General features: G+C 41.0%; 1 protein-coding gene and 1 long non-coding RNA gene across 2 annotated transcripts; one reads left to right on the forward strand and one right to left on the reverse strand.

Annotated features, from left to right (window-relative positions):
* Nucleotides 1-503: 503 nt before the first annotated feature.
* Nucleotides 504-5160, reverse strand: LOC118688027 (uncharacterized). The gene is made up of 2 exons (XR_004980433.1): nt 5075-5160; nt 504-2501 (listed from the first exon to the last, which is right to left on the reverse strand). It is a non-coding gene; the product is annotated as an uncharacterized LOC118688027 (long non-coding RNA).
* THAP12 (THAP domain containing 12) lies at nt 4651-19195 on the forward strand. The gene is made up of 5 exons (XM_036385282.2): nt 4651-4902; nt 13371-13491; nt 14993-15100; nt 16025-16061; nt 16343-19195. The coding sequence occupies exons 1-5, from the start codon at nt 4814-4816 to the stop codon at nt 18286-18288; spliced, it is 2301 nt and encodes a 766-aa protein (XP_036241175.1). The 5' UTR covers nt 4651-4813; the 3' UTR covers nt 18289-19195.
* Nucleotides 19196-20870: the final 1675 nt, after the last annotated feature.

The following is a 20870-nucleotide window of genomic DNA, read 5'->3' on the forward strand; positions in this document are numbered from 1 at the left end:
TGTTAGGGCTGGGTTGGACTCAATCTTGAAGGTCTCTTCCAACCTCCTGGTTCTGTGATTCTGTGAACCCTGTGGACAGAGTTATCTTGGGGTTCACAGAGTTATTGTGAATAAACACTTCTGGATACAAATCTACAAAACTGGCTCTGTGGGATTAACCTGATGTCCATTTAGGTCTTACACCCGGGTTATCTCAATAGGGCTGTAAGGCTTGGAAAAGAAATGTAGCAGTACAAAGAATCATGGAAGCATTTCAGACTCTAAATATTCTCTTGCAAATAAATTTTTCATAGCAGGAAACCTGCAGGAGTACTCTGTCACACTAACAGTACTCTCAGAAAATTAAGGCATATGAACTTTCACCTTGGGAAAGAAATACAGTCCATTTCCAGAAGCAAACAGAAAAAGTTATTTTATACCCACTATTATGTGAAAGGGAATCCTGTATTTAAGATACAACTAACCTTTGAAAACACAGAGAAAAGCAACACTAACACACAAAATTCCTTTAAGAATAGTTTATTAGAATACAGCTTATATGTTCAACACTAATGCAGTATATAATCCCTGTTAAATGTTCTATAGACACACTTGGAAACATACTGTGAATAAGACTTGAATAATCAAGAGGATTATTTAAAATATATATGTACACTTCAGAGGCTACTGTGCAAGAAGAACAATTTCACGATTTCTGCACTGTACAACAGAAGATAATTTTTGAAATTTCTAAATAAGTAGTAATATAAACTAAATTTTATTTTTAAAGAAAGTGCTTCTAGTATCACTACTGGGTTTTGAAAACTATTAAGTCTATTTTCTTTCCATTATGTAGAAAGCACTTAAGAATGATGTCCTCATAAAAATCACCATCCAGCAGACCTCAGTAAGTCCACTTTATAAACAAGTCCTTGCCTTCATTTAATTTAATTTAATTTAACTTAATTTAATTTCATTTCATTTCGATAGCTCCTATGCAAATATACACATATCTAGAAGGTAACAGCCATAACATACTTGTATAGTCCTTCAAATGATACAACCAATATCAATGGAGACTTTGGTCAGAAGTGGGAGCTCAGAAATATATGCAATGGCTAATTTAATTTTAATACTGCCATTCTGGTCTGGCTTGCTCAGAGCCCCAGAAAGGAGTTTAGCATGCCAGTACTTCTGTTTTGTGAAGCAATTTGGAGGTGAAAAGGTCTTTCAATATTGGGCAGAACATACAATTTTCTTATTAGTTATGTGAGAAGTAATTTTTTCCTACTGAAACAAATTTTCAGTGTTTTAAAATTCACTCTAACATTATGCAATCATGTTCCTGTACTATTGCTACAATTGAAAATGATCCTGCTCTCTTCTTTATTGTGTTTCCTTGTATCAGCACGAACATTTATGCAACGTGCACCACAGATCATATGGCAGTTATCTGGACTAAATCTAACCTGAGTTTATTTTAAAAAAGATTACTTATCTGATTAACACATTTATACAGTTCAGTGTCCATGAATGTTGGTGACTGCCAAGTAAAGTCAAACCAACGAGGTGCAGCAGTTTTCTTTAGTATTAGCTTAAATGACTACTCAAAACTACTTCAGCTACATATCCAAGGTAGAATTCAGGCAAACAATTCAAGCAGATGTTATTATGATTGGTCAGGACTACTTGATGACAAGACTTCCTCATGTAAAAGACAGCTTTAATCCTGCTCATACTAAACAAAGAAAGCTTAAAATATTTGAAGCTCAAAAGGAATCAAATAAGTAGGGGTTTTTTGTTATTTTTCCTTTATGCACTTTTTTGAAAACTTATACACCCAGCACATCTCCAGGACAGTAGGACTTTTTATGTGAAGATACATAAAGGGTGTATCACAGCTGAATTCTTAAAACTACAGCAGTATTACACCTGAAACAATCATCACTTGCCATCAGCATTTTTAATTTCACAGGTGCTCTACCTACTTTTAAACAGGACATATTTGGTGAGGGAGCCCTTACCCACTTCCTACCATCCAGTTTTCTGTATCCTGTTTTTTTTCTAAGCTTTATTTTATTTTTACCTAATAACGTCTTCTGACCAGTACAACCTCTATTAATTATTTCCTTACTTGAAAAGCTTGTGGCTTTCACCATTACTTCTTCAACTACGTGAAAGGAGGTTTAGCCAGGTGGGGATTAGCCTCTTCTCCCAGGCAACCAGCGACAGGATGAGAAGACAGGGTCCTAAGCTGTGCCAGGGAAGGTTTAGGTTGTACATCAGGAGGAATTTTTTTTCACAGAAAGGGTGATTAGATATTGGAAGGGCCTGCCAAGGGAGGTGGTAGAGTCACCATCCCTGGAGATATTTAAGGAAAGCCTGGATATGCTCTGGTCTAGTTGACAAGGTTATGATCCATCATGGGCTGGACTCAGTGATTGCAGAAGTCTTTTCCAACCTAATTGATTCACTGGTTCTGTGTGGGATCATCCATCAGGCTGCAGCGCGACAACATCCTCCTAGAAGCAAACAAAAGAAAATAAGACAAAAGAACACCATTACCACCTCGATGTCCACCCTATGCCTGGTGTTAAAGCAGACACAGTGTAGCTCATATACAGATAGGAATCAGTCCTAGGCAAAGGCACACCAACCCTAGGCAAAGGCACACCAGCCCTGCCCTGCTCCATTCACCCCTCTCTGAGTTTCCTCAGGGAGGGAAACTAAGGGAAACTTAGCCCCAAATGATCAGAACTGTAACAATGAGGTTGGCTGGAGGGCTGGAGACCTGTGGCTAGTGACCAGGAGCTGTGAGCAAAGAGAGGGGAGAAACCAGTCGTGGAGTTAATGGGGGAATGGGAGGTAGTGTGCTTGGAGAGTGAGGGTTAGATGAGAAAACTATGTAGGGCTGCAAATACATGAATGAAGAAAAAGGGATAATGCGGAGAGCAGGGAGACCAGGCTGGCATGAATAAGCTGGACTGGAGAAGAAAAAGCTGTGGAGGAGAGAAAAGTGCTTGTCTGTACAAAAAATGTACAAAAAAAGTGCTTGTCTGTACAAAAAATTATGATCCCCCCTCCTACACTGGGTTTGGAGTGGTCACGGTGCGACACACACACGCTGTAGCATGTGCACGCACACTTGGCATCACACACAAGCACATGGCATCACATGTACAGTGCAACACATGCATGTGCTGTAACACACGTGGCATTATGCACCCGGTGTAACACACACACAAAGTGTAACATACATGCTCTAACATGTGCACGCACACTTGGTGTCACACACGAGCATGTGGCATCACATGTACGGTGCAACACATGCACGTGGTGTTACATGCATGGTGTAAAAAGTATGCACACGCTGTAACACACACACACACACGGCGTAATGCCTAGCGGTGTCACACAGCCACACACATGGGATGGCACGCACGGTGTGACAAATATGCAGACACTGTAAACACACACGCATGGTGTGATGGACCCAGGCACGGTGTGATGGACACATGCATGGTGTGTGACAGCCACACACAGTTAACACACACATGGTGTGATGGACACGCACGGTGTGATAGACACATGCAGTTAACACATGCACAGAGTGATGGTGACACACATGGTGTGATGGTCACGCGTGGTGTGACAGAAACACGTTGTTAACACACGCACGGTGTGACGGACACACACACGGTGTGATGGACACACGCACGGTGTGTGACAGACACACTTGGTTTAACACAAACATGGTGAGACGGACACACACACGGTGTGTGACAGATGCACACTTGCTTTAACACACTTACGGTGTGATGGACACACTCATGGTGTGCGACAGACACACACTTGGTTTAACACACTCACAGTGTGATGGACACGCTCAAGGTGTGTGACAGACGCGCGGTTAACACACTCACGGTGTGACGGACACGCATGGTGTGTGACAGACATGCACTTGGTTTAACACACTCACAGTGTGATGGACACACACACGGTGTGTGACAGACACACACCTGGTTTAACACACTCGCGGTGTGATGGACATACGCACGGTGTGTGACAGACACACACTTGGTTTAACACACGCGCGGAGTGTGACAGACATGCACTTGGTTTAACACACGCAAGGTGTGATGGACACACGCACGGTGTGTGACAGACACACCTGGTTTAACACACGCACGGTGTGATGGACACACGCACGGTGTCTGACAGACACACACTTGGTTTAACACACGCACGGTGTGATGGACATACGCACGGTGTGTGACAGATACACACTTGGTTTAACACACTCGCGGTGTGATGGACATACGCACGGTGTGTGACAGACACACACTTGGTTTAACACACGCACGGTGTGTGACAGACACACACTTGGTTTAACACACGCACGGTGTGATGGACACACGCACGGTGTGTGACAGACACACCTGGTTTAACACACGCACGGTGTGATGGACACACGCACGGTGTGTGACAGACACACACTTGGTTGAACACACGCACGGTGCAATTCACACGCAGACCCCGACACCTCGCGCATGCGCGCCCCCGCCGTGCCCGCTCCTCGCGCGCACGCGCAGGGCCGTGCCCGCCGCGGGCGCGCGCGGTGCAGTGTGGGAAGGAGGTGGCCCCGGCCCGGCGGAGCGCGGCGCTGAATCCTCCCGGCCGCTCACAGCACTGTGGAGCCGCTTCCCGCCCTGCCTCCCCTCCGGCCGCCGCCACCTCCTCCTCCTCCTCCACCCCACACACGCACCCTCCCCCCCCCGCCCCCCTCCCGCCGGCCCGCCGATTTAAAGGGGCAGCGGCGCCGGCCGGGGGAACCATGCCGAACTTCTGCGCGGCGCCCAACTGCACCCGCAAGAGCACCCAGTCCGACCTGGCCTTCTTCCGCTTCCCCCGCGATCCGGCCAGGTGAGACCACCGCGGGAGGGGCGGGCTGGGGGAGGCGCGCCCGGCTCTCCCCCTCAGGCCCCGCCGGCGCACAGCGCTGCCTGTCTGAGGAGACATCGTGCGGAGAGCCGGCTCCCTTCCCCCTGCCCGCTCTGCCTCCCCCGCGCCTCCCTCACCGCGCCTGCCTCCTTACCCGCGGGGCCGGCGGGCGCCCGGACCTCCGATGGTGCCTGCGGAGGCCGCGCTCGCTGCGGCGGGGCGGGGCCGGGGGACCCTCCGGGCGGTGGCGGCGGGAGGCGGGCGGGCGGCTGCGCCTGCGCCGGGGCGGCGGCGGCTGCGGCTGCCGCCCCTCGGGGGAGTGGTGGGGACGGCGGCGGCGCCGCTCCGCGATGCGGAGGGAAGAGGGCACCTGGCCGAGAGCGGGGTGGGGCCGTGTGTGGGGTGGTGCCATGGCATGTACGGCTGTGAGAGATGTGGGGAACTGGAGGGGTGCCGGAGCCGTGGGCTCAGGTAGGGAGCCCTGCACTGTGGGGGCCCGCGCAGGCTCAGCGCTGGCTCAGGCAGTGAAGGTCCATCAGTCCTGCTATCAGTCCTGCTGTCAGTCCTGCTGTCCTGCTGTGTGTATTAGGCGATGTGGTGTGTGCGTGGCAAATGGGGCACTCCTGCGACGGGAGGAACTGTCACGGGATTACTGGGATGGTGGCAAAGCGTCATGACCGACCGCAGAGGTGATGGGAGAAATTCCCAGTGGGTGAAAAGCAGGGCTGGTGTACTGGTAGAGTAAAAAGTGTGTGAGTGAGAGACAGTGGAAAATACCATGAAAAATAAATAGTGTACACAGACATAGAAACCCCCATGTAAAGGTTCACCCTTAAATTGAGACGACACTCTTAAAATCACTTGATTTAACATGATGCTCACAATATTGAAGGGGGCATAGGCATAGGGCAATACCAGTTACCTCTTTTCTAACAGTCGATAGTTAAGGCTGGGCTTTTCATGATTTATACATGATATTTACTTCCTTCCTTCCTTGAAGCTGCTTTACCTGATTTTTGGAAATATCAAAACCCCATGGGAATTATGCAGATGTAGTATTTTCTAAGGAAACAGACCCTCCAAGCAATTACAAATGAAGATGCAAAAAGCTTATATTGGTAGAAGCTGCTCTCTAAAGTTGTGATTTTGGATATGTTATGAAGTTCTCCTGGATGAATGCAAGGCCTTGCTGTAAAGGCTATCCAGACCTCTTGATGTCTAGTACATGCAAGATATTGTAATACAATCCATATTCTATATACTTTTGCTTTAATAAGAACTGAAATAAAAGTGCTTGTTTACCTACTCTTATTCTTTCATTTACATGATTTGTTCTTACTGTTGTCTCTTTCTGCCATCTGTCCTGTGAGACCCTTAAGATCTCACACAAAGAAATGTCTGCAGTTTGTGTGGAATTGAAGAAAATTGGCAATGTCTGAGCTTCAGTCTTAATTTATAAGAGGTCCATGCTGTAAAATGTGAGCCACATCAAGCTGTACAGAATTCCTCAGTAGTTTGCTGTATGAAGAAAATACCCTCTGCAGTTTATAATTTTTTTTTTTATGGAAGGACATTTTGAATGAGTGTTTTCTGTGGTAGCAGTGCAGAGAGGTAGTTAAAGGTGTGCGACTAAATGATTACATTTTAAATATTAATTTTTTTTAAACTATTTTATAAACTCTAGGATAGTTTGGGTTGGAAGGAACCTTAAGGCTCATCTCATTCCAAGCCATGGGCAGGTACACCTTCCACTACATCACCTTTCTCCCAACCAACCCTTGAAACACTTCCAGGAATGGGGCAACCTCAGCTTCTCTTGGCAACCCATGCCAGAGCCTCCAAACCCTCACTGTAAAAAAAATTCCTTCGTGTATCTAACCTAAATTTCCCCTCTAACAGTTTGAAGGCATTTCTCCATGTCCTGTCACTACAGTTCCTGATGCAGAGTTCCTCTCCTCTGTAAGGCCCCTTCAGACACTGGAAGGCGCTGTGAGGTCTCCACACAACCAGGCTGAACAGCCACCAACTACTTCCTCATCCTGTCTCCATATGGGAGATGCTCCAGTCCTCTTGCCATCTTTGTGGACGTGGTCCAACATCTCCATGTCTGCCTTTATATTGGGGCAGACTATACACAGTATTTCAGATGGGGTCTCACAAGATGGGCAGGAGAAGGAGAAACTATACATAAACTGTTTACAGCACCTTTGTACTCTTAAAAGCAGTCAGTGACAAAGATGATGTTCTAAGTTCTCTATAAGTTTCCCTCTTAATATTTTACAACTTTCTGTCCAAATTTGATCATGTATTCTATTTTACCAAGAGCATTTAGAGACTGATAAATTTGTGCATCCTTTTGGTTTTACAAACTTGAGGGTGTTTTATTCTGTGGGTTGGTCTACAGATGGAAATGAAAATATGTTCCTTGTACTGCTTGCTCTCACTTTTGTAGGTCAGATTGGGATGGTGAGCAAAGTGCATTGTCTCAAAATGTTATTTGCACTTGGCAGCTTACAGTGGGAAAGCTGAAAATAAAGTTGTTAGAATACATCTTAAAATAAATTTTAATTTAAAAAAATCATTGATGGAAAATGCATAGTCTGGGTAAATTGTTTCTACTACCTTACTGTTTTCAGTGTTTCCATAATAGCTGGGTGATTTCCTTTAATGTTTTCTCAGTTCAGTGCTAAGCAGTTCCAGTTAGACATTCCAAGTCTGATCTTTCAGGTGTTAGGAAGTCAGTGAGAGCTAACCTGTTAAGACTACCTTCTTTCATTTTGGCTTCTTGAGAAGATAAAGGGTTCAGAGATTAGCCTTTGGAGAAGAACCACCAGTATTTAATGGGTGGTATATTGTCTTTTCATATCAAACTAGTGTAAGTAGCCTCTGCTACCTCCATAAGGTTTACAGTTTTATGCAGTCTAGGCAGTGATCCTCACAGTAAGATATGTTTGTTTAACTCTCATCTGTGATTGTGGCTCTGCTCATCATGGTGGCTCAAGTTTCAGTTGAGGTATGAGTGTTTGTTTAGAACAAAATACTTCTTAAGCAAAGAGATGCTGTTCTGCTGCAGTTGACCAGTAGTGAGGTAATGTATACTCTAGCAGCAACTCAGTAAAATGCCATTTCAGCTTCCATGAGATGTCAGCAGATCTCTAAAAATGTCAAGTTTGTGACTGAAGAAAACCTTCTTAAAAGCTAATGAGCAATGCCTAAGAGGTATGAAGGAAACTTTCCTGCCTGACCATTCAGGAGCCACACTGGGAGTCCCTTTGCACTTTAATTGCTATGAGCAAAGCCCCTCCAGGGCAGGTGGCTCCGGTGAAACAGAGTGCCCTGGACATGTCTCATGGTGGCAGACAAGTTTCCCTTTCAGCCTCCACCCTGGGTTCTGGGTTTTCTGGAGCAGTCTCAGATGTCTGGTTCCTTTCAGCACTTTAATCATAACGTGGTAACAGCTTGAGCTGATGACTCTGGGGATTGACCCTGAACCAAGAAATCCCTGGGCTTTCATATCCCTACAGACTCTGCACCCAGTCTGTGAGTGCTGCCCTTATGTACAGCATTATTCCAAGTACAAATGTAACAAAACTAACAGGATTACCATAAGGTAGAGTATAACATTAGAGATTCCTGTGCACAAATACTTAAATGATTACCAATAAATCACAATCAACTGGTTGATCATCCACTACTTGTTTGATGTGAGTATGGTGTATCCAGTTTCCTTACCTAAAACTTACAGCAAATAGTAAATGGCAGTATATGGTCCTTCTTATTTAACTTCCAATTTGGATTTTACTGAAAATACCTTAGTTAATCCTTCTTCTCCAGATTGTATGTCATGTAGCTGTATTTTGTTTTATTTATTTTTTATTGTTTTGTGTGAAGTTGTCTCCAACCATTTATTTTCTAAGAGGCTGGTCCTGGATATAATTCTCTGCCAAAGACTATTCCTGTTGATGACCACTCTAGAGGTTGGTGAGAGTTATTTCCAATATCTTGCTATCCCATAATACTGCTCCTAAACTCCAGGCCTTTTCAAATCTACCTGACTACAAGTTTGAGCAGTTTTATTATTTCTTTGTTTCACAGGAGCCTTTGGTATGAGCTGGACAGTATACTAAAGTGATTTCTCTTGTAGCTTCCAGCAGCACTTGTATTTCAATTCCATTAGATACATTCTTTTCTGCTGTAGTAAAGAACTGTGGTTCCTTCAGTAGTGTAGATGTATTATACTCTCCAAAAGCTTATTTAGAATTAGTATAGTCACTCATTAATTACATCTCCACCAATTACATCTCTCTTCCTAATGCAAGTTAATTCAGCCTCTTGGGCATTCACGAAGGGTTGTAGAGGTTCTGCTTTATGCACTGCAAGTTTCTCATTCCTGTGTAGCCTGTGTGTCATTTGCCATTCATGTATGAGGATCCATTGGAGAATGGGATTAGGTCCAAGTTCTCTAGAGACTGATCATGCATATTTCCCCGTTGGTGGCTGAAGTGAAACACTACCTGAGCACATCATGATGCAGCTCACTGTTGAAGGGAATGGGAAATAAAGTAATGGATTAAAAAAAATCTCAAACTAATATGTGTATTTAAAACAATTTATTCACAACTATATGCTCTTTGAGGGGATGATGCTTGTGAAGCATGCTTAAGAATCAGGTTCATTTCATGTATACATGGTTGTTGAGTGACTTGGACCCAAGTTTGCTCCTTTTCGTGGTAATTGCTGTTGCTGCTATTGCTTTTAACATAGGAATTATTCCCTGCTGCTACAGCATCCCGTTGACTCAGGGCAGTCTTGTGGATGTAGGTTTTGCATAAGGACTTGACAAGCTCCATAAGCCTGTTTTCTCATGCAGAAATAGTTGAATACTGAAAGATTTTATAAAAGTTAATACATAATTTTATTCTAAGATCTTTCTAGTTGCTTCTTGGATAATACCATGCAGAGCTATAGTGGGTGATCTCAGGGGTCTGACTTCCTTTTGCTTTGTTATTCCATTCCTCAGAGAGTGTGTTGTATTTGGAACCAAACTCACAGTGAGACTGAAGGGCTGAATTCAGACTCAGATGGAGTTTTCATGTTTGAGTTCAGTCATATAACCTGTCATCTCCTTTTAGTCCTGTAGCTACCTGAGAGAATGTCAACCTTTCAGCCTTTGCCATTAGAGCTTCCTAAATTTCTAGAACTCTGGTTGCTGATATACTGCTCCAGTGGGTTGAGAAGCTTGGTGCCCATGTCTGATCCATGTTATGAAAGAGGGGAAGTTTAGATTAGGTATTAGGAAGAAATTCCTCCCTGTGAGGGTGGTGAGGTCCTGGCACAGGTTGCCCAGAGAAGCTGTGGCTGTCCCATCCCTGGGAGTGTTCAAGGCCAGGCTGGATGGGGCTTGGAGCAGCCAGCTCTAGTGGAAGGTGTCCCTGCCTATGGCAGAGCCTGGAACAAGATGGGCTGTAAGGTCCTTTCCAACCCAAACCTCTAGGATTGTGTAGTTATGATCCTCAGACGAGGGCTCTGAATAGCAAGGGCTTCTTTTTATCATATGCTCAGGTGATGTCTCAAAGAACCCAGAAATAAAACAACATAACCCTGAGATAAAATTAGTATAGGAGGTAACACAAAGGCCGGTCTTCATTGGAGGCCTCCAGGGGCAGATGTGGAAAAATGTCCACAAAGTGCCTTCCCCCCATGGGGTGAATACAGTCTTAAAAGTTTAGCAAATCAGTATAATTGAAAAAAATCACCAACTAGAGATTTAAGAGGTGATGCCATTTCCCTCAGTAAAACCCTCTCTGAATCCTGCCCATGCCCTCCCCCCATCTTCCTTAGATGGGAACTAAACGTTGTTTGTGAAAATGTGTCTTGAAGAGCTGTTTTTTGCCTTGGTTCCCAGACAGAGCCAAGATAGGATAGGAGGCCTTGGAATGTGGGGCTTTTTCTGCCTAGGGAAAAGGTAGTGTAAAGTACTGGGAAAACTAGCTGCAAATAGAACAATAGGCTACAAAGTTACAAATATATGTGTAAGAATACAGAGATTATATAAAAGATAACAGGCAAAAATAATTTGGCATCACAGGTAGTGTTTACTTCAGCACAAAAGGCAGCAGCCACAGACAGTTTTTGTGCAACTGTTGAAGAACTTTGTAAGGAAATGATGCCTTGAGAGGCTACCTAGAACAGAGGTTAGACAGTGTTAAAGGAATAAAGTAGGTATTTATTAAAAAGGCCTTCAAAGGATACACCTTGGGCAGTACAAGAGCCTGGCTGAGGCTACACCCGTGTTGGACAAGAGGTCACATGTTTTCACACTTTTGTAAGTTTTGGCCCATTTACATATTAGTGTTAATTGTCGCATTACAGCTTCGGGTTATGAAGTCCCATCCTCCCAGATTGCTCTCCTCATTTTGCTGTTGTTTATACTTTTTGGGCCTGAAGCTGCAATGGTGTCCTTGGTTCTCGGCTGGAAAAGGATTGTTTTGTCTAACTAAACTGTGAGGAGAACTTGCTAACACTTTATATGAAGTTCAGTATATACTAATGCAGTACAGAATCTGCATAATATGAAAGCTAAAACTTACAGCATCAGGAAAGGAGTATTGGGTGGTTAATGAAATCTGCGTGAGATAATTTTTGAGTAGGCCCCCTCTGAAGAGCTGGTGGTATCTCTTGCTGTCACTTACTGATCTGATCCTTGACTATTACTAAGTAGTACTTACTAAGTACCTACTGAGGTTCTTTGGTTGGCCAAAGAATTCAGGCTGATGTTTGCTTGCTCTTGACAACTGTGTGCCAGTTCTGAATGCACCATTCTTACCACCAGTTTGTGTCCCTGTGATTGCCAGGAGGTGATTCAGGGGAGTTAACATGATGTGAGGAACTCTGGCTTTGCTCTCTCTCAGTGTTTGTCAGCTTCCCTGAATCACTGAGAGAAGCAGGTAAGACCATGGGGTCAGGCCCTTTCTGTGGACTGAAACCCACCCCACTAACTATAGAGGAGGCTGATCAGCCTCTGTGATCACCTTTAATGAGTTGTTTAGTAGTCAACACCCACTGAGAAAGTCTGAAAGCCAGAGTCAATATAATTTACATGCTACAGGTCTCCCACTTTAAAAGAGTGTTTATATCATTTGATTAAGTGAAGAAAGCTCCCCTGTTCTCTTTTTGGGGTGATTGCACTGCCAAAGCAAAAGTGCAAGATCTGTTGTGCTAAAAAATCAGATTTTTTAATACATTGTTTTCTTTCCTTATTTTAAGTTGTTACTAAGCATACTCTGTATGGATCTCCAAGAGCGATATTAGAAATTATTTTGATTTATGGCATTTGCCATCACTGTTATTTTAATATTTTGCATGAGCAAAAAATTGAGATTTGCAAATGGTTCAGCCAGCAGAGATCAGAATCAAAGATTCCCCTCTTTCATCTGCACAATTGCCCTTTACTGAGCTAAAGTAGAGGTGAATCCACTCAGACCTGTGATTTCCTCATCTGGGCTGCCCACCAAAACATCTGACAAGACAGCCTTTATTCTTATATTGTTGAGTAATCACTAGTTGTTTTTCTTCCTCCTTACAGCTACAAACCATGATTTCATGTTTGCAGTCAAAAGTAAAATTGCTTTATTCTAACTTCTAGCAACAGAAGAAGTTACTTTGTTGCTCAGAGAGTGATGGTGTGTACCCCATTAGGGGAAATTGAAGCTGACTACTGCATTTGCATCAATTACTGCAAGTGGTTTACTCACCAGAAGAGACTGTCTCTTGCATACCTAAATGGAGTTCTGTCAGTAAAGGAAATATTTCTTTATTCTTGTGGTATATCTTGGAGAACTAATCCAAAGGAAAAGTAAATACATGTAAAAATAGAAATCTAAGGAGAACTTTCTTTGGGCATGGAAGCACTGTCTGTGGAATGGTTGCTTTTCTATTGTTATTATTTCACTTTCATAAATCTACTCTAAACTCCCCCAGTGAGCACAGTAAATAAGCAGAATACTGTATTTTGGAGGGAGGTGGAAAAGACAGCTATCTTAAAAACTGCCTAGAAAACGTAATGACTTCAGACTACAAGCACATCTCTTTGGTTTTTAATTTTTCTTTTTTAAGAGCAAATTCTTTAGAATTAAATAGTTAAGTTTCATGAGCAACTGTGCTACAGTCTTCTCTCTGTGTGTGTGTGTGTGCATGACAAAGGCAAGAATATATAAATTAAGGGAAAAGACTCCTGAATTTGATGGGGTGATGTTGAGTGGTGAGCAAAAGCAGAAAAAGTGATTTTGCAAAAATTTGATGGGATGTTCCAAAGGAAGTTATAAAGAACTTTCCCGAGCCTCGTATCAAGGCCACTTGCACTCACTTGTGTGCCAGTTTTGAGTATGGTTTGAAATTGTAAGGGATTTTGTTTTATCCTAAGATTATCTAATTCTTCTCCTTACATGCAGATGTCAGAGATGGGTAGAGAACTGCCGAAGGGCAGATTTAGAAGATAAAACTCCAGATCAACTCAACAAGCATTACAGATTGTGTGCTAAACATTTTGAGACTTCTATGATATGCAGAAGTGTAAGTAAAAGCCAGCATTTTTTTACTGCCTCTTGCAAAATGTGACTGACATTTTTCACCAGAATGCTGCCTTTTAATCTTTCAGCTCCTGGGTAATTCGTCCCTAGGAAAATTAATTTCTCAGTCTTAATTGGGATCACTGCCATTGTCTGGGGCTCCACACAGGCTCTCAGCCATTGAGAATGGTAACGAAGATGAGCAGTCAGAGGAGAGAGAAAAGTGCTGCTCCTGGCAGTTTAATGTGTTTGTTGAACACTGTCCCTCACTGCAGTGCTTTCCTTGTTTCACTAGAGATTACAGTGTTACATAAGTTTATTTGGTGTAATTTTGCATATCTCTAATTATTTAAACTTATTAATGTTCTGTTCCTGAAGTGTGTACATGGTGTGATTTAGTTAAATTACACTCTGTTGTGACCACAAGATTTAAACACTCTTTACATCTGTCAAGCTATAATTTCCTGTTACATTTTCATCCAGCTAAAGTCAAGGCACTGTTTTCTGTTAATGAAGTAATAGCTTTCAGTTCTTTTTGTCAACAATATGATTTTAACAGCTTGCCTAAGAGTAGGAAAGGGTGGGAATTTGTATGAAGTTTTCATTTCTAGGCTGAATTTCACTCTGGTACATAAGCAAAACAGATCTTTTAGTTATGAAGGATATTTAAAATATGCACGTCAAACTCTGAAGTCCTAGTGGTATTACATGTGATGAGGTCTCCAATTAGCCAGCATCCCTGAAACAGGTGAAAATTGGAAGTAATTATGACTCTGAAAGGAAACACTATGAAACTGGGTTTGTTTGAAATGTATTTCAATCTAATGACAAGATGACATCAGTTACAATTTTGTACTCAGTAGAAATTAGCCAGTATAGGCAACACAGTATATCCAAATATAGCATTTTACTTTAAATGTTTTTTTTTTTTACTGGGAGCACTTACATGATCATCTAGAAGTCTTTTCTTTCTTCTTTTTTTTTATTCACAGATAAATTTTCCCTCAATATGATCTTTCACAGTAGTGCTTGGTGGACTTCATAGTTCTACAAAAAGAAGCAATTGAACATTTTTGCAATGAAATGTTTCTAGAATTGTGAAATAAGTGATTAAAACCAAAACACAATAGTAACAAAATGTTTCCTTTCTGATGCATAAATGTCTTTTTATCCAAAATGTTTATTAAAAAAAAAATCATAATATTGCAGTAAATTAAAATTATTGCATCCTGGGTCTTTGATATAAAGATAATGGGGACCAAAAAAAAAAAGGATTTCTAGTTTGGATTGGAGTTTTCTGTAGTATGTCTTCCTATTTTCAGTGATATCTCTTGATAATCCCTGAAATGTAAATTGCATAGCTTAGCTTTCTCTTTGGTAACATCAAAAAGTCAAAGTACTTTAGAATAATAACATAAACAAGAAAAGAAGGAGGGGAAAAAAAAGGGCACAATGTGTGAAATTTCTCAAAGAATTCCTTAGTGGAGATGTCTGTTTTCTTACAGAGCCCATACAGAACGGTTTTACGGGATAATGCTGTGCCAACTATATTTGACCTTACAAGTCACCTGAACAATCCCCACAGCAGACATAGGAAAAGGATAAAAGAGCTGGTAAGTTTTTAATGTAAAATTATTGGTTTATTACTAAAAGAAAACATGACAAGTAAGTTAATGTGAAACTTTTACACAAAAATGTTTAAAATTATAAAAATATTTAGCCACTTGAGTGTTTGTATTTTCTATGCTGCCTATTCCTGTATCTTTTTTGTTGATTATGAGTTAAATGCATGATAAAAATTTTATCTAAGGAAATCTTGAAGAAATGATCTGGAAAATTAAATGTGTTGGTCCAGAGCTGATTCTTTCATCCAAATCAAATGTATAGTTTTCCTTGTTACTCTAGTGCCAACTGAACACAACTGAAGCTTGATATCCCAAAATTCTTGCTGCATGTTGATTGTGATCTTTGGTTCACCCATTTAACTTCTGAAATCTGAATCAATTTAGACGTGCTTGTTTTAGCTTGTTGTTGTGAAAAAAGGATCCATGGATAAAACCGAGATTGAGAATTTTTTTTGTGGGATTGTGTCTTGTGTGTCATTTAGGAGAGAAAGTGTCCCCATGGTTATAAGTATACTGACAATTAAGAGGAACTCCACTCCTAATCTCTGTTTATACTTGAAATTTCAGACAATTTCTTTGTGAGTTTGGTTGCATCTGTTGACTGAAAATGGAGTTAAAGATAGTTCTGTCTACTGGCAGCACATTATCAAATTGCAATAGAATCTATTTACTAATAATTATACATGTTGAAGAACCTCCTAATACAACTGTTCATAGTAGTTGGTGGCTACATGTCATGGCTGTAATAAACTACCTCAAGAAACCTCCTGGTGTTAGAATTGCTAGCACTTTTTGGCAAATGTTAACTGGTCTCATCTACAGTATTTGTATCTCATCTTGATATGTTCATATTTTAAGGTCACATGTTAGACATTGTCATCAATATAAGTTCTTTTTGTTTGTTTTTTTAAGAGTGAAGATGAAATAAGAACATTGAAGCAGCAAAAGAGTAAGTGATAAAAATAATTGAGGTAATAACTTTATTTCCTAAGGCTGATGAGGTAATGCAGGACTCATAACTATTAGTTTATATATAACTATTAGTTTATATTAGTTTAAAAGGAGGATAATTGAGTTCCTTCTTGATTCAGCCAGCCAGTCTAAATTGTTTCCAAAATACTCATTCACTTTTAAACTGGAAACATTCTTCTCTGGACTGGTAACTTAAAGGTAATGGGCAAGTAAATGTTATATTTTATTCTTGACACTTACAGTATTTTCATTTTGTAGTTGATGATGCTTTTGAACGGAAACAGGCAACTCAAGAATCAAATGAAAACAATGAGCAAAACACTGTCTCAGAGGAAGGAGGGGAAGAACAAGAGGAAAAAACCGTCCCCTTAACACTGGAAGAAAGAGAAAACAAAGATTACCTTAAATCATTATTTGAAATTTTGATCTTAATGGGTAAACAAAATATTCCATTGGATGGCCATAATATTGATGAACTTCCAGAAGGCATTTTTACTTCAGACAACTTTCAGGCTCTACTGGAATACAGAATAAATGGTGGCGATGAAGTTCTGAGGAAGCGATTTGAGATGACTGCAGTGAACCTCGAGTATTGTTCAAAAACTCAGCAGAAACAAATGCTTGAGATCTGTGAAAACTGTGTTAGAGAGGAGACACTGAGGGAAGTAAGAGACTCTCACTTCTTTTCTATTGTCACCGATGAAGTAGTGGACATAGCAGGAGAGGAACATTTGCCGGTACTGGTGAGGTTCGTTGATGAGTCTCACAATCTAAGAGAAGAATTCATAGGGTTTTTACCATATGAGGCTGATCCTGAAATTTTAGCTGTTAAGTTCCACGCAACTATTACTGAAAAGTGGGGTCTAAACATGGAGTACTGTCGGGGTCAAGCCTACATTGTCTCCAGTGGATTTGCTTCTAAAATGAAAGTTGTGGCTACAAGACTCTTGGAAAAGTATCCACAAGCTGTGTATACGCTGTGTTCCTCATGTGCCTTAAATGTTTGGCTGGCAAAATCTGTTCCTGTTGTGGGTGTTTCCATTGCATTAGGAACAATTGAAGAAGTTTGCTGTCTTTTTAATCAGTCTCCACAATTACTAGTAGAACTGGACAACACAATTTCTGCTCTTTTTCAGGACAATAATGAAAAAGGTAATGAGTTGAAGAAGATCTGCCGTTCTCAGTGGACAGGCAGGCATGATACTTTTGAGGTATTAGTGGACCTCCTGCAAGCACTGGTGCTGTGCCTGGATGCTGTGAGCAGTGACTTTTCTGTCAGGTGGAACAACTTCATTGTCGGTCGAGCATTTGTACTTTCAAGTGCATTAACAGATTTTGATTTCATTGTCACTATTGTAATTATGAAAAATGTTCTGTCTTTTACAAGAGCATTTGGAAAAAATCTCCAGGGACAAACATCAGATGTGTTCTTTGCAGCTGGCAGCTTAACAGCAGTATTGCACTCTCTGAATGAAGTGATGGAGAATATTGAAGTTTACCATGAATTTTGGTTTGAGGAAGCCACAAACTTGGCTACAAAACTGGATGTACAAATTAAACTCCCAGGAAAATTTCTCAGGGCACAACAGGGGAACTTTGACCCTGATATGACATCAGAGAATTACTACAAAGAAATCCTAAGTGTCCCAACAGTAGAGCATATTATTCAAGAACTAAAAGATATTTTCTCAGAACAACATTTAAAAGCTCTTAAATGTTTATCATTAGTGCCCTCAGTCATGGGACAGCTCAAATTCAATACATCTGAGGAGCATCACGCTGACATGTTCAAAAATGACTTGCCCAATCCAGACACACTTTCTGCTGAGCTTCACTGTTGGAGAATCAAGTGGAAGCACAGAGGAAAAGATATTGAACTTCCAGCTACTATTTATGAAGCACTTCACTTGCCTGATATAAAGTTTTTCCCTAATGTTTATGCATTGCTTAAAGTCTTGTGCTTACTTCCAGTGATGAAGGTGGAGAATGAAAAATACGGACTAGGACGAAAGCGCTTAAAGGCATACCTGAAAAACACCTTGACAGGGCAAAGGTCAAGCAACCTTGCTTTGCTCAACATAAACATTGACATAAAATATGACTTAGATTTGATGGTGGACACTTACATTAAACTCTACCCAGATAAAGTGGAATTTCAAGACTGTATTCCTTCAAACAATTCTGAAGTAACAGATAATGCCTAACTTTTTAAGATCTAACCAATCTGTAAACAGCTTCTTCTTAATTAAGTTTCAAAGCTGGGGAGAAAAACCGGTGAAATCTTTAAAAATCACTGCAATTGTGTTTTCATTTTAAGCCCTGGGCTGAACAAGCTGTGGTCAAAGACCTAAATTATGTGGTGTTAGTCCATACTAAATGTGTTTGGCAAACAAAATCAAGCCTGACACAAGCCCATGCTCTTGGCGGAGGTGCTTTCTACATCTGATTGGCTTAACTAGGTGCTCTTTATTGCATCGTGGAAAAAGTACATTATGATTGTAGATCTGATGGGGCTGTTACATATTCACTGAGTAATTAGGATAAGAAAGAAATTCAAACTATTAAAAAGAGTATAATCTATTTCAGTTCTGTTACTTAGGATTTTTTTTAAAAACCCAAACTTTCAAGAAAGTCTTTGATGTATATTTAAGTGGCATTTTGGAGAATGGATTCAGCTATTGCACGATCCCCATGCTGTGGACAGGTCTCGGTGTAAAGTGAATGTCAGTGATATAGGGATACACTTACGGTTTTGTTGGAAGAGTCAACCTCTTTAATCTCTTGATGACTGTTTACATTCCTTTGTGTCAGACACAAAACTTTTTTCTTTAGGCTTAACAGGCATGGCAGGAGTATTTAAGTTCTTAAAAGACACTAAAAACTTAACTTTTATTTCACAAAAGTTTAAATCTGTTTGCTCTGCCCCATCTCTGATGCAAACACCATCCATCTTACAGTACGTTTATTTGTAAACTCACTCTGGAAAGATTAAAATAAGAGTTTGTTGTTTGTCTAGAAGTAAGATTGGAAATATTGCTGTTATTTTTGGTGAGAATGAAACTTTTTTGTACAGTTTATGGAAATTTAAAATAAAATGTGAATTGCTTTTTACATAGCATTGGATTTCCTAGTAAAGCTGTGCCTCTGGAAATATGTTCTGTAAAGGTGCCTTTTTATTTTAGCAATTTTTTCTTCATTGTTTTTGCAATTCTAATGAGTGGCATTTTCTGAAGACAGAGGAAACTGTGTGATAGTACCACTGATCTGCATGTTCTGCAAGGTTTTTTAAAGTATTTTGAGATAGCACTAACTACAGTGCTTTTACTGATAGAAGTTCTGACAATCAGGCAGAAAGACATGAAATTTGAAATGGTTCAAAAGTAAAGTTTTGGAGCTATCCTGATGCATGACGGGTTTATAACTTATTTATTGAATCAAACATTAAAAATCAAATGGCTTAGGTTGAAAGGAACTTTAAAGCTCATCCATTTCCAAACCCCTGCCATGGGCAGGGACACCTTTCACTAGACCAGGTTGCTCCAAGCTCCCTCCAATTAAGCCACACTTCCAGGCATGGGGCAGTGGAAGTGGGCAACCTGTGCCAGGGCCTCACTGCCCTCCCAGTCAAGGATTTCCTCTGCTATCTAATGTAAATTTCCTCTCTTTTAGCTGAAAGCCATTCCCCCTTGTCCTGTCACTACAGTTCTGGATGCAGAGTCCTTCTCCAGCTTCCCTGTAGCCCCATCAAATACTGGAAGGCTCTGTGAGGTCTCCACACAACCTTCTCTTCTCCAGGCTGAACAGCCCTGACTTTCTTGTCCTATCTCCATATGGGAGATGCTCCAGTCCCATTACCAAGTTCATGTCCTTCTTATGTTGGGGGTAGGTGGGAAATTGCAGTACTTTTATGCACCTTGCAGTTGCAGTGAGAAAGACCCCCAGCAACAGCAAATTGAACGATTCCAAAGAATGTGAGCTCATACAGCTCTGGTGTAGTAAAAACAATAAGATCAAATTTGGAAAAACCCCACCTTTTCTAAACATTATCTCTTCTTTCCAGTAGTATTTGTATATGCTTTCTGACATACTTTCATGTTATTACAGTTCTTGTCTTAATAGTAAGTGTTTTAGCTAATAGCTTTCTCTGTTCCTCTCGTATGTGAAAATAGCTCCCAAATCTTGGTTAATGCTATTAAAAAACATTTTAAAATTAAAAGTCATATGGAAAATTGGCTCTTTTTTAACAATGATCTCAATTACAATTTAAATAAAATAAATTTAAAAATATTTCCCATCTTGGAGTTGTGAGTTCCCCTGCTAAACAGAGCAACATGGTGTTCATGACATCAGAAGTCATGAGCCTTGTGTCAGTAAAGTCAGGTTGAATGAGCCTGGGCTTACAGGTGCAATCAGAGAAGGAAAATTGAAATCCAGTACCATAGAATTGGCCAAAAGAGCTGAAGACTGCTTTCTGACTGGGTAAATGAGGCCTTTCTAACCAGTGCACTGAGACGAATTGAAGAGGGGAAGTGCAGTAAAACTCTGCTTAAGTTACTAAGTGTCTACTGGAGCTCAGCTGAAGGTACATGCTTGTGATAAGTGTTGCAAATTAACTGGCTCAATCTTTTGATTTTGAACTGCCTTTCACAGAGATATTTAGCTTGTCTGTTATAAATTGGGAGCTCCTGATTTATTACAATTTGATTTGTCCTGTTGGTGAGGAATCTCTTGATTTTTTGATACCTATAGGAGTTAATCTGAATGGTGATGATTTGGTAGGATGCTG

Source organism: Molothrus ater, chromosome 2, assembly GCF_012460135.2.
Source record: "Molothrus ater isolate BHLD 08-10-18 breed brown headed cowbird chromosome 2, BPBGC_Mater_1.1, whole genome shotgun sequence".
NCBI lineage: Eukaryota > Metazoa > Chordata > Aves > Passeriformes > Icteridae > Molothrus > Molothrus ater.